Here is a 14874-nt window from a genome sequence, read left to right on the forward strand (position 1 = left end):
CAAAGACCAAGCTGGGAGTAAGATTCCTTGTCTGTCCACAGAAAAAGCCAGGAGGCGGAAAGTTTAGCCAGGAGGGGAAAGGGAGTCCTCTGTTTACCTTTCTTAAAACACAAAGCCTCATGGGAATCTCCTTTCAGTTTCAGCCTTTCATACTTTAAATATACAAATAACAAGGCAGTATTATCTATTGAAATGAGTCATTTATATAGTGTACACTGAATATAAATGTCAACAGTATAAGGAAAAGAAGTGCGTGTGCATGTGTGTCCCAATGAAAAGTACATAAAAGTAAATATACAGTAATTCTTTTTTTTTTTTTTATACATTTAGGCTATCTGTGAGTACTTGGCCTTGCACAGCAGTCGGGCGTCAGAATTTGAAGTTCAGACAGTAGAAGCCTATAATTATGTCAAGAGTTTCACGGTGTGGGCCATCATTATCGCTTACAGCCTATGAAATTGAGGAACAAAAACAAGTCATGTTAACAGGTGCTTGTTTTCATCTCTCTCTCTCTCTCTCTCTCTCTCTCTCTCTCTCTCTCTCTCTCTCTCTCTCTCTCTCTCTCTCTCTCTCTCTCTCTCTCTCTCTCTCTCTCTCTCCACCTCCAGACAGAGAAAAACTACCATTTGTTTTCAGCTTGCTGCAGGCCATTGCTCTGATCTCGTCTTTCAGGCTTCAAGAAGCCAGACCTTGGAGAAGACAGAGTGTGCCGGTATGACTGTGCTGATTCTGAGCGCTTTGTTTCAGTCTAGTGTTTAAGAAATATCTGCATGTCAGAGCTCTGTATACACGCAGCAGCAGTTAGTGTGAATGTACTTGATGCATTATGGTGTTCATGTTGGTGATGCAACGTGTCCGTTACTTCACTCTTTAGCCAAAAATGTCCACTCTATCTGTATCTATAAGATTCTAAAGATATATTTTAAAGAATATTTATAATATTTAGTATATGTAATATTTAAGTATTTTATGACTGTTTTTCCTTAAAAAACATTTCAAATATTCAGTGTTTAATATTTAGTTTTTTCCAAAACTGTCCTAGTACCTCAAGTGACCTTAAGTGGATGTGTCAACTCTGCACTTCCTCCTGGCTTCCAATAGAAATATACAAAATCTGAGATTAAGTTAGAGGATATGATTTTTTGAAGCATTTTTAAAACATTCATGTTGAGCTTCCGCTTCACTCCATCTGGACTGACTATACCTCAAATATGACTTGACATGAGACTAATAACACATCAGTAACCTAATAAATAATGAAATGAAACAACTCTGAAATGCATTGTGGATGCTCTGAACGCTCATTAGCAGCGTGCCTATGACTCTTCCGTTCACCCATTCATGAGGTCTTATGAGCTGTCATCTGGTGCACCGTCCCTCTTATCCGAGTCAAGTCAAGCAGAATTGAGCGGGCCATGTGTTTGATGTGCTCTTTCTCCTCTACTTAAGCCACTCTGGCCATATGGGTGGATTTAGAGCAGGGGACACTTGAAAGAGGGCAAAAGGAGTTGCTCCCCCTCGACCCTTCTGTCACAGATAGGCATCATGCTCTTCTGCTGAATGCACACATGGGCTCTGTTGACAGTTCAGACACAGGTATATCTGTAAATAAAACAGCTGGTATGTCAGTCAAAAATTTAGGTTACAACTGATTGTTTTGTTATGGAGTGGATTTTTAGGTCATTTCCCTCTGATAGAATAACAGACAGAGAGTACAGTCTTTTTAAGTGAGCAATTGCTTGTAAACCCAGCTGACAGGGAACGTTCTCAGAACTTTGGCTTACGAAAGGTTTTCTCAAATATTAAATAATATGATGCTTAATGCTTTGCCATGGGACTGAAAAGGGAGATTAAATGCTTAAATTAATTGTTGTATATTTTTTTATTTTGTGCAAGATTAATGTTAAGTGGGAGATTTAGTAGTGTTTAATGTTGTTTTGCTATAGTTTTAGAAGAGTTTATGTTGGGTTTTTTGGGGGGTTACCATCATGGTGACAAGTGGAGCAAAAAAAAAAAAAGCTCTACACTGTTTCACACATTCAGCTATTGCTGTGCTAATCAAAGCATTGTGTTGCCTGTTAGCATTTACTGAATTACCCACCCAGACCCAGCAATCAATAGCCGTCATTTCACCATCTCGGTTAACCATAGACCAATATAGTCTGGCTATGAGTAACCCACTTCTAGCCAAAATAACCTTGAATTTGGTTACATGCCGTTTTTTTCCAAAATAACTTACGAGATGTATGATATTCCATCATGTAAGCAAAGGTGTTTGGTTTCATTTCTTTGACATGTTTTCTAATTGGTGATATTCTATTCTTGGGTTATGGTTAGACGTCTATTACATGTTCATTGACAGCCCAAATTTTGCCTTGTGTTAGCTTAGACGTCAGGGCTGTGTTTGGACGGCTATTAGATGTCTTTTAAATGCAAAATTATATTATAGTTATAACTACTAAAAATGTTTGAGTTGAGATTACATGATAAATTTAAGTTAAACGTATGATTTGGCATTCTCAAATACTTCAAGTTAAGAGTAATTAACATAAATAGTAAAAAAAAATAAAAACCTGCAAGTTAACTTTGAATTTCTTAACTAAAAAAATTTGGAGTAACTGATTACCTCAATTTTCTTGAGTTTTGAAGTAACTGATGTAATCAGTTTATTTTGGGTTTATAGTGAAAGCTGGGTGTTTTGCAATCTTAAACCCATGGTCACTTTGCTCAGCTTCAGTATTGCAAATTAAACCACAATTTAGCCGTTAGTGAAGGAAGGTAGGAACTTATCATGGAGAAACAGCAAACACCCTTCCCTTCAGACTCCATTTTATCCAAGAAAGGCTTGTGAGACGCTTCTGTGGTTTGTTTTGGGCTATGAGCCAATAATGAATATAAATTTCAAGCAACACCCCAGGGGAAGTGTCACCATTTGAAATGTCATTTTACCCAACCTATTTTTTCCTTTTTCATTACCCCTTCATTTTTGAAGTAAAGTCGTGTCAGGACGTGTGGGCAAAGAAAATGTGTCAGTGATTTTTTTTCTTCTTTGCAAACTGTAGTGCTTCCTGTTGTAAGTCAACACCAAAGATCAGGCAGGCACCCACTCAAAGCACATGGTACAACGTGACTATCTGTTTAACATGGTTTCAGTCACATGTACAACATGCAGCAAACCGCCAAAGTGAGAGTCAACATTTCTCATTACACATAATTTATCTGAATAGTAGTGTCTGATATCGACACCAAACTTTATGAAGGCACATGTCAAGCCTGTCTAACAAATTCTGCAGTGAATAAATTGCCCTCTCCTCTAATTTCAAAGCACAAAGTCATGACCTAATGCTATAAGAGGAAGAGCTTTCAGAAAGTGAATAAGTCTGCCCACACCCAAGTAGGAAGCGTAAAAAGGTGCCTTTCTTAGATAAGGCAAACCTTTGTCTTTAAAAATGTCCATTGTTCAATCATAAGACTTTCCTTAAACAGTTTTTAAAATTACATTAAGACATTTCCTAAATGTTTCAATGATATGCTATGGGCTTAGAACTGTCAAACTGCATCTGAATCTCCAAAGTATCAATGTATCAGTGTCATGGATGCAAAAGGATTTTTTTTTTTTTTTGAACACATTCACACTCCTAAATTGAGAAACATTTTGATATATGAGTAACACTATCATTTAGTCATGAAAGATGAAAAATATTCTGGACTGGAACATGACTAGGCAGATCGTATCATGTCGTTCCCCTGGTTATGTTTTGGAGAGGTGGGTGAAAAATATGCAGAACACAGAAAAAGATCCTGGAATGAGTTAGGCAACACCCATTCAACATGTTAGTCTGCATGCCATGTATCATTACCACATTTCTCAAGGCAGAAACATAAGCATAAAGCATATATGGTATTGATGTATGTTTTCTAGCTCACAGCAAGCCCTTTAGCTATTTTATTACTGATCTAAATAATGTGCCATCTGAGAACAGAAATGAACCTAAACTTGATCTTAAACAGAGTTTTTAGGGACCTATTATGTTTTGCATATAGAGCTTAATTAAAATGTAGCTAGCACTTTATTTTCCCCTTGAAACTAAAGAGGATCATTATTTTCTTTCATGCAAATGAATCAGTTCTGTACTGCAATCATGTGATATTTACCTGATAAATCTGTATTTAAGAGTAAATTTGACTTTTAAATGTTACAAAAACCAAACAGGATGACAAAATGCAAATGAACCTGCTTAGGGTTTTCAATGTCAGATCAAAGCAGAATATATATATATATATAAAAACAACAGTCTCCACACAAACAGCTGGGTTGTAATTACTGGAAACCCCCTAGCTGAGAATTTCATGATTAATTATGTATCACTGCATATTTTCCAAAAAGCCCTATCTTATGAACCAGAGCTGATCCTTCAGCCCTCATATTATTATGTATGTGATCCTTTGCAAGCGTGCTGATGGCCATGAATGAGTTGTGGCTGCAAAACAAGCATTGTTTACCCTCTGGAGGCTTTACACATTTCACTCTTTATCTCTGCTGCATTCTTTTACCTTATTTCCATGCTCATTCCCTGCTCCTTAGCTCCCTTGCCACTCTTCACACTTTACATTTGAATTCTAAACAGCACACGGATCCTTTGTATTCATGGGTACAGACGGCGTATACTGACAGATTGTGTTTAGTGCTCTCAGGACAGGGTATCTTATATTTCACAGGGGGGATTCAAGCTCTGGTTTAGCGAAACACATCCTCCTGACCTGACCCTCGCTCATATAATTGAAAGAAAACAAAACATGGAGGTATTGCCAAGTTAATAATTCAGCCTGAAACAACCTGTCAAAACCTGTTTTTACTTCGACATTGGCCTTTGAGTCTGAATCCACTTGAAATGCATGCTTACATTTCACATTTTTCTAATTTAACAGATTTTTTTCCATTGAAAGTTATATTAACACATTAAATGTTTCATTTATTTAGATCATTTGATTATTGACCTAAATGTATTAATCTAATACAAATTTAGAAGATTATTGATCTTAAATATTTGCATTACTGTGCAGGCTTTGCCTTTCTGATCCCTTACAAATTAAAATAAGAATAGAGAGGGAAAAAAAACCTACGCATACCTTTGCTGAACGATTTATATCATCAGCAAAAAGAAAACTTTAGGCCTTTAAGTGTCTGAACTGTAAGGTATAGGATCAAGCGTTTATTGTTATAGGACAAAGTTACATGATCCTTAAGAAAAAGTGCATAAAAATGATCTCATGTCATCATCTGTCAGCGAACACTTTTACATCTACTTGTATTTTTCCTGAGTCACCTTCATTCCATATCCATTTCTCACCAGAGGCTCATGCTGTTGCTGTTTCACAGTAACACAATGGATGGAGGAATTCCATCTGTACGGTCCACAGGGCTCTAACTCAAAGATCTGGCCTAATGAGAGGACAGACAGACATAACAACAAACACCGAAGAAGTATAAGTTGACTGCATGGATGGCAAAGATGTTACTCAAAAATTAAACGAATAAATCACCAAAATAAGAGTCTCATGTTTCAAAGAAATGTGATTCTGTCATGGCTCACATTTAAGTAGAGGCACAGAGAGTTTGGATCTGTCATTAAATGTTAGTCCAGGCATATGATGGAGGTGACTGTGTGACCTTCTTCTTTCATCACTCATGGTTCCTTCAACAATCACAGTTCTACACGAAACAAATTGCAAAGAGGACCAGAGGAGACCTGCCATATAGTAAATCACACTACAAAGCCTAAAGCGACCTCAAGTAACGGCCTTCACACTGTTCTTCACCCAAGTAACACGATGTGATCATAAACAAAACTGCTGGGACGTCTGGGAGGGAATTTTAGGTGGTGGGAAAGTTCACTTCAGTTGATCTGATTAAATGAATAAGGACTAATGTAGAGTCAGATGGTCATAAGCAAAATAAACCCTGACAGGGCTTTCAGGACCCCGACACAAAACAGAGTGGCTTGTATTGGCCTTAAGGGAATCACTTTGCGATAACGACCTGCTGACTGAACATTATCCGCCTCGTTACACAGCTACTTGGCAAATAAATAAATAAATAAATTGTCATAAACATTTAATTTTGATCTATCTATCTGTCTGTCTCTCTATCTATGATTTTCATATTCATATTTATATTTTGTTTTGTTTTGATGTCAATGTCAATTATTTTTATTCTTATAATTACTTTTTATTTGACTCTAACTGCTTTCTACTATACAATAATGTCAGTTTTGTCTATCACACTGAGGATCTTAAATACAGATTCATACAGTAGGTAAAATTGACTGGGAAAAGTCAATACTGTAGTACACAAAAAGAAAATGAACATTTGTATTTATAAAGTACATTTATTTTTTTGTAGAAATGTGACATGTAAACTGAAAATTCAGTTGCTTGTTAATTTTTACACACTCTATTATGTCTTTCTCTAACACATACATACATACAATATCTTCTTACATATCTTCCTATTGCTCTTCCATGACAAGAATGTTCAGTTTTCACATCTCTACAAAAATAAATGTACTGTATAAATACAAATGTATTCATACATCACTGATAGCTGATGCTGTTCAGAGTTGTGATGTTCCTCCATGTTTAAAAATGGTAGTGACTGTGCTGTCAGCAAACACACACACACACGCGCACACACACACACACACACACACACACACACACACACACACACACACACACACACACACACACACACACACACACACACACACACACACACACACACACACACACACACACACACACACACACACACACACACACACACACACACATGTTTACTATCTTTGTGGGGACTCTCCATAGACTTAATGGTTTTTATACTGTACAAACGGTATATTCTGTCCCCTTACACTAACCCTACCCCTAAACCTACCCATCACACACAACTTTCTGCATTTTTACATTTCCAAAAAAACTCATTCTGTATGATTTATAAGCTTGTTTACCCATGGGGACCTCTATTTAGGTCCCCACTGTGACAAGAGTCCCCACGAGTCTGTGTGCATTCAGGTTGAAGTCCCCACCAGGATAGAAAAACAGGTACACACATACACACACACACACACACACACACACACACACACACACACACACACACACACACACACACACACACACACACACACACACACACACACACACACACACACACACATATATATACATACAAATTGGTTGATTGATACAATTGTGATTCCTATTCATTACAGCGACAGGCCAATTTAGCAAACGTGTCATAAATATTTATGAAATATAACATGTCAGACAGATTTTGTTCACTGAATGGTTGTGATGGGTCACAGAATGTTTAGAAGTTGTGAAGAGTTTGACAATTTCACTGAGAATCAACTCATCAGTTTTGATCAACAGGCCATGTGCATTTAGTCATTGTGCAAATTGTAGACAATTGTACTTACTCTTTTGCACACAAGCCAAAAATAAATATGCTTAAACATGCTTAAATAAATAAGTAGCCTAATCCAAGTCTGATGTGAACAAGAAGCTAATTGTTCAGAGATCTGAACTTAGAAAAGTAAATAAGAGAACTGAACCAAAACGATTGAGTTTTTTTTTCTTGAATAAGAGAGCTGCCCTGCCCTGCTGAGCTCCGCTGACGTCATGACCCCGCCTTGACGACATAAAGGGGCGTGTCAGACTTTACGGAGGACTATTTAAATAGTGCTGCAGGAGGTCCGTTGACTGAAGTGTGTGGAGAGACTTTTGCGCGGTTTTTGCGCTCACCTGTTTTAACAAAATGGACTTTTACGATGTAAGTTGTTTTAAGACTAATGTAGAACGCTCTGTAGTCTGATATTTGATTTAATACTTAATTACACGGCTTTGTCAGTTGTTTGTTTATCATGTCTGTCTGGTAACCTGCACTTTGCTTGTCACGTTTTACTATTCAGGTTTTGTGTGGTTTTAATTTTTTTTTAAAGCAACTGTTTTTGCATTTTTAAGTTATAAATCAATAAATCATGTTTTTATATTGCCTATATATTTCCATATTTCTACTTTTAATGTCAACAACATGTGAAATTAATCAATCTACTGTTATTTTCAGCAGCACATCATTTTAGACATAGACAACAGTACAGACTCCGGGTCTGGGGATTTTGATGATTATGAACTTTGTGACCTTACGGACAACAATGACTTCCCAAAGATCTTCCTCCCTACTGTATATGGGATTATATTTGTCTTGGGAATCATTGGCAATGGACTTGTGGTGCTTGTGATGGGCTTCCAGAAGAAGTCGAAGAACATGACAGACAAGTACAGATTGCACCTCTCCATCGCCGACCTCCTGTTTGTCCTCACTCTGCCCTTTTGGGCTGTGGATGCGGCCAGCGGGTGGCATTTTGGGAGATTTCTGTGCGTCACAGTCAACATGATCTACACTCTGAATTTGTACAGCAGCGTGCTGATCCTGGCCTTCATCAGTCTGGATAGATATCTGGCAGTTGTCCGTGCCACAAACAGCCATGTCGTCAGGAAGCTCCTTGCAGAAAGGGTGATCTACCTTGGAGTTTGGCTCCCGGCGACCCTGCTCACCGTGCCCGATCTGGTCTTCGCCAAAGTCCACGATATGGGCATGAATACGATCTGCCAGCTCACCTACCCGGAGAAGGGGAACATGGTGTGGAAGGCTTATTTCCGCTTCCAACACATCATCTTTGGCTTTCTGCTGCCTGGTCTGATCATTCTAACCTGTTACTGTATCATCATCTCGAAACTGTCTAAGAACTCCAAGGGTCAGGCCCTGAAGAGGAAGGCGCTGAAGACGACCGTCATCCTCATCCTCTGCTTCTTCATCTGCTGGTTGCCTTACTGTGCCGGGATACTGGTGGACACTCTGGCGACGCTGAACGTCATATCTCACAGCTGTTTCCTGGATCAGGGTCTGGAGAAATGGATCTTCTTTACTGAGGCACTGGCGTACTTCCACTGCTGTCTGAACCCCATCCTTTATGCTTTCCTGGGAGTCAGGTTCAGTAAATCTGCCCGTAACGCTCTGAGCATCAGCAGTAGATCGAGTCACAAGATGTTGACCAAGAAAAGAGGCCATATATCATCGGTATCTACTGAGTCCGAGTCATCCAGTGTGCTGTCCAGTTAATGGACACTTTTGTACATAAAACTTTCTGACATGGATGACTAAGCTTTCTTTTTTTTCTTTTTAAAAAAGGACTTTACTACACTTTTTTGTACATTTGTAAACTCTTTATTGTGTTGATAATTGTTATTTTGTACGACTTTATTTTCTGGTGTTTTTATTCAGCTACTTAAATTAATATTTTTTTAAATGTTAGTACTTTTTATTGCAGGGCCTAAAGGCAGAGCCTTGGCAAAGTCTGTATGCTTTCAAAAGATCTTATCAGGAAATGTTGCATAATCTTTGGTCTTATTCAGAATGCATAGTGTAAATTATTTGTACATAGTTCATTGTTTGCCTGTGTGTGTGTGTGTGTGTGTGTGTGTGTGTGTGCTGTGCACTTAGCTTTTCCTATTTTCCCCATAAGCTTTCTGATATTTATTAAAATGGTAGCTCACACTGTAATTTTTTTTTTTTTAAAAAAGTGTTGTAGAATTGTAATTTAATCATGTCACAATTGTTGCATGTTGACTTCTATTTCATAATAAAACATACAAATCACCACTTTTAATGAGGTCTGACCTAGTGTCATCTTGTGCATCTCTCAAGTGGCCATACACACACACGCACACACACACACACACACACCTCCACACACCTCCACCCCCAATCTCTCTGTGGGGGTGGGGTAGAGCTGAAGGTCTGTCAAGTTACCAAAACAAAAGCTCCACCTGATCTCCCGCTGAACAGAATGGCTGAGGAGAGGGTCTGTAATTTTAAGAACATCTGTGTTCTTTAGCGTTTTAAGCAACTGCTGATACAAGACACCCATCAACCAACAAAGGGACAGAATTGGCTTTCCCTTGGGATTTCTTGTTGTATCAGATAACAAGCAAAAGAAGTTAATAAGGTAGTTTGAAGATGTAAAGAGTGAAATAATAAAATCTGCAGAATGCAAAAAAAAATTTGCTGAGAGAAATAATTCAATTTTGAATCTCACAAAAACCTTTCAAAAAATGTCCCACAAATCAAAAGATACAATTTTTTATTTGTTTTAAATAATGAGGTCCAAGGCGGTTAAATATATTTTATCCTCCACTTCTTATTATTGTAACATGTCTTGATGTTTCAGCTTTATTATATACAATATTTTTTACTAGTGATTCTAATGAGTGTGATGCTGTAATTTCCGCTAAAAAATACCAGCTCTAATTGAAATTTAAATCAGCATAAATTTATATATACCAAAAAAAAATCACTTTACATTAATGATAATGCATAAGGATCTTTTTTAGTTGAATGGGAAATGGGGTGCTTAATTGTCATGAAAATTACGTCACAATGCAAAAATACAATCTTAAAAGCTAAACATGAAAGAAGAATTCCAATTCTTAAATGATGACAAAAACAAAAACTTTTGATGGGAATTTTCTTCTTTCTTAAGATTCATCATATTACTGTTAATACTGTATGAACCAGGTACTTTTGACCTCTGTTTGCAATGCAAAGCGATCAGTCATCAAGTTATTGCTTGATGAATAATAATCAGGTTACAGAAGCAAGTTAGCAGCCCTGAAGTACCTTCCCATTCATGCAGAACATTGATATTCACAAGGTTTGTATTATAATGACCAAACTCATGTTTAATACAGCAGGTTAAATTACCATTTCTAAAGACTCCAATGCGGTGTGAAGCACCCTGCATCAGGTCTTTAAGGTTTATGGTTATTTTTCACTATCTGCTCTCACAGTAAGAGGCCAGTAAAAATAGAGAATTGGGAGCTGCATTTTGTTCATTTAGAAATGTCCTGGATGGTTCTGTCATTAGCATGAGAGCTGTTCTCAAAAGCCACGGCACACCATTAACACTCCATTGAGCTCAGCTGGACCATCTATCCCTTCTCTAAACCGCCATTTGAAAAGAGACCAACCAAAAGGAGCTTCTGGAAATCTGCTGGGAAAACCCATTATCAAACCCCACTTAACTCAGAGTCAGAGAAACCTCAGTCAAGCATATCACAGGTCAACAACAGATGTTAAGTTCATCCAAACACCCAAAACAAAAGGAGTCTGTTAAATCAGCATTTTAAAAGAAAATAATTATGAACAAAGGATAACAATATATATATATATATATATATATATATATATATATGTATGTTTTAATTTTGTTACAATAAATCTCAAATGTGGTCAGAAATGTGATCAACCTGTTTATAGATCTGCAAATAAAGCTGTAAACGGAGCCTTATTGCACAGAAGGATGATTACACATTTCCTATTCTTGCCATTAACTTATTATTACATTTACATTGTTTTGACTGGGAGATCAGGAAGGTTGCTTCCTACATTACAACCTTCTGTGACCAATAGCTGTTGTAAGACTTTAAAGCCCCATAACACAACTAAATACAACTAAACAATACAGCATAAGTTGTTGTCTGTAACTCAGGAGAAAGGGTGTCTTGAGGTTACTGATTGTCTGGATAACACACACACACACACACACACACACACACACACACACACACACACACACACACACACACACACACACACACACACACACACACACACACACACACACACATACACACGTTTACATGTTTTTTGGGGACTTCCCATAGACATAATTGTATACTGTACAAACTATATAGGCTATTCTATCCCCTTACCATACCAATCACAGAACACTTTCTGCTCTTTTACATTTTCAAAACACTTACCGTAATTTAGAATGATTTATAAGATGATTTCCTCATGGGGACCAAAAAAAAAAAAAAAGAGAGAAGATATTTGGTCCCCATACCATACACACGCACACACACATACACACACACAGGTTTACATGTTTTTTTGAGGACTTCGGCTAACCATACCAATCACAACACTTTCTGCACTTTTACATTTTCAAAACACTTAATTTAGTATGATTTATAAGCTGATTTCCTCATGGGCACAAAAAAAAAAGAAAAGAAAAAAAAAGAGAAAAGACATTTGGTCCCCATAACGTAGGGAATACCCATAGACAGTAAAACAGGGACACACGCACGCACGCATGCACGCACACACGCACGCACGCTCGCGCACACATACACCCACACAGGTTTACATGTTTTTTTGGGGACATCCCATAGACATAATGTTTTTTATACTGTACAAACTATAGGCTATTCTATCCCCTTACACTAACCATACCAATCACAACACTTTCTGCACTTTTACATTTTCAAAACACTTAATTTAGTATGATTTATAAGCTGATTTCCTCATCTGGACCAAAAAAAAAAAAAAAAGAGAGAAGACATTTGGTCCCCATAACGTAGGGAATACCAGGTACACACGCACACACGCACGCACGCACGCACACACACACACACACACACACACACACACACACACACACACACACATGATCATATAGTCTACATACGGTATATGCACCTATTAAACCCTGAACAATAAACAAAGAATTTCGTTTTTGTTTTATGCTAGACATAATGTGTTATTTCACTTCTATTTTATTTGGACGAACTAAGGGGATCGAAAGATGACTAATTTCAATGAGTGCGCGCGCGGATAAAACAGTAACTAGGAACCTTTTATATGGAGACGTGTTCTACACGGTTTAGCAGGGACGTTGTGAATGTGTAACAGCAAAACACTTCCACCTCTTTTCCACATGTCCTGCGTTCCCAGTGGCTGTCATTGCACATCAACACAGCTGAAATTTTAAATATTCAGCGCTTTTGTTTCACTACATCCGACCAGAGCTGAACTATGACTAAAGAAAATGTACAAGGGTGAGAATCCAATCTCATTGTTTTCGTCGGATGTTCAATATTTGTGGTCATGGCATATATTAGCCTGCCTTGCTGCTAGCTCAGTCTAATAGAGTTGCAGCTGATTGCATCAGCAGTTTAGAGAGATCTTTAACTATGACAGCTGAATAGTCTCTTTAATAAATGACAATTGGAGCTAGACAATATATTAGAAATCGTTTTGCAACAGTGGTAACTTTTAGCTGTGAAATATCTAGTCTTAATAATTTAGTTGGGTATGTATAGAAGAATAACACTATTCTCCAGTCTTCAGTGTCACACGATCCGTCAGAAATCATTCTAATATGCTGATTTGCTGCTCAAGAAAAATTATAGCAGAAAACTGTTGTGCTGCATAATATTTTTGTGGAAATCGTGATACATTTTCCAGGATTCTTTGATAAATAGAAAGTTCAAAAGAAGAGCCTTTATTTGAAATATAAATCTGCTGTAACATTATAAATGCTTTTACTTTCACTTTTGACCAATTTAATTTGTCCTCGCTAAATAAAGTATTCATTTCTTAAAAAAATAAAATAAAATCATACAGACCCCAAACTTTTAAATGGGTGATTATAATAAAAATAATTATTAATGTGCAATTTATATTGTATGATTTGTTAAAATGCCTCTCCAGTATTCAAGTTGGAAAAATCATAGAAATTAATTGATAAAAAAGTTTTGCAACCCAACATGACCTTTTACTTTTCAGAAAACAAAGTAAAAGTAAGAGCCACAGTTTTAACCGCAGACATTGAAATTGAAAACGGCAAATACATTGATCATTTCAATTTAATTATTAGCAGTTGGATTATAATTATAGATTATTTCTATAATGCTATACGCTGTTCCCAAAGCAGTGTTACGTGAACAATAGGCTACTGTTTATGGTTTAATATATAAACCGTAATTTGATGCGTCATATGATCACAGCTGCTGTCTGGAGTGGTGTGGAGGGCATCTGAAAGCTCCACCCTTATTTTTATATCCCTGCTCTGCCCCGGGCCTTGTGTTTCTGTGTAAATACATAACCACAAATCTGGCACAGGCCTTTAATTATCGGCAGCCTTCTCATTCTCTTATATCTGCCCCAGTGCTTCCAATTTCCTGTGAGCAGAAATTGCAGTGATGCTTTGGTGGACCGTCATCCGTGAATTCCCTTGAAAACTGCTCATACCTTCACTGTGGCCCTTTACGTCCTTCACTGCATTACGTGCTAACGCATAATATTGAGGTGGAGTGGGGTTGTTTATTGCCCACTTTGGCACGGTTAAGGCCTCAGCAGTGCCTGCGGCTGGACCATTGTTGCCTTGTTGGCAGCGGTAGTGCTTGGGAAGACATTCACAGATCCGTTTTGTTTAAACTTCTTCAGCACTGTGTGTGCACAGGCACTTGATCCTGTGTTGCCTGAGGGCTGCCATATGGTCGCCTGCCCGGATTCTGCTGTTTTTTGGGGTGCTTTGTAGATCAGAGTTGGATAAAGAGCAAGACTATGCTCTGGATTCATAGTTTCTTTGTTTTGTTCTGTTGTTTGGAGCAATTAGTGTAATAAAAAATGTCTGGAGGTGGAGGATGGGCTTGTCCTGCTCATGTTGTTGACCACCTGTTACTCTTGTGGTTTCAGATTAAATGGTGGCATTCATTGCAATGCCATATTTAACATCCACAGAGAGAGAACTGAATTTAAATTTAGCAAATGAGCGATTTGTAACGGGGCGTATTTAAAGTGGTCGGTCGGTCCTGTAAGCCGGGAACCATGTGTTATATGCAGAGAGTTTAAAATGGTAATAGAGATCACAAGGGCATGTCATTTCCATTAGCCTATGCCCTGTGATCAGTTTACGTATTGTTGGGGTTTCAGTGTAATTGTGTTTGTTTTAAATAACTGTTGTACTT

General features: G+C 37.6%; 2 protein-coding genes across 3 annotated transcripts in view; both read left to right on the forward strand.

The window, feature by feature from the left end:
- Positions 1-7729: 7729 nt before the first annotated feature.
- On the forward strand, positions 7730-9728 carry cxcr4b (chemokine (C-X-C motif), receptor 4b). Of its 2 annotated transcripts, none has more exons than XM_081368574.1 (2): positions 7730-7831; positions 8126-9728. In XM_081368574.1, exons 1-2 carry the CDS (start codon positions 7817-7819, stop codon positions 9179-9181), a joined length of 1071 nt encoding a protein of 356 aa, XP_081224700.1. In that variant the 5' UTR covers positions 7730-7816; the 3' UTR covers positions 9182-9728. The 2 variants fall into 2 exon arrangements, with proteins under 2 accessions (XP_081224700.1, XP_081224701.1); XM_081368575.1 differs by having other exon boundaries at positions 8129-9728.
- A 3059-nt stretch (positions 9729-12787) lies between these two features.
- Positions 12788-14874, forward strand: part of dars1 (aspartyl-tRNA synthetase 1) — a 28680-nt gene continuing 26593 nt past the window's right edge. The window contains exon 1 of the mRNA XM_081368570.1: positions 12788-12960. Coding sequence (XP_081224696.1) covers positions 12938-12960 — 23 coding nt within the window. The 5' untranslated portion in view covers positions 12788-12937. The remainder of the gene's footprint in view (positions 12961-14874) is intronic.

This window comes from Scardinius erythrophthalmus (assembly GCF_964197995.2).
Source record: "Scardinius erythrophthalmus genome assembly, chromosome: 6".
NCBI classification, from domain to species: domain Eukaryota; kingdom Metazoa; phylum Chordata; class Actinopteri; order Cypriniformes; family Leuciscidae; genus Scardinius; species Scardinius erythrophthalmus.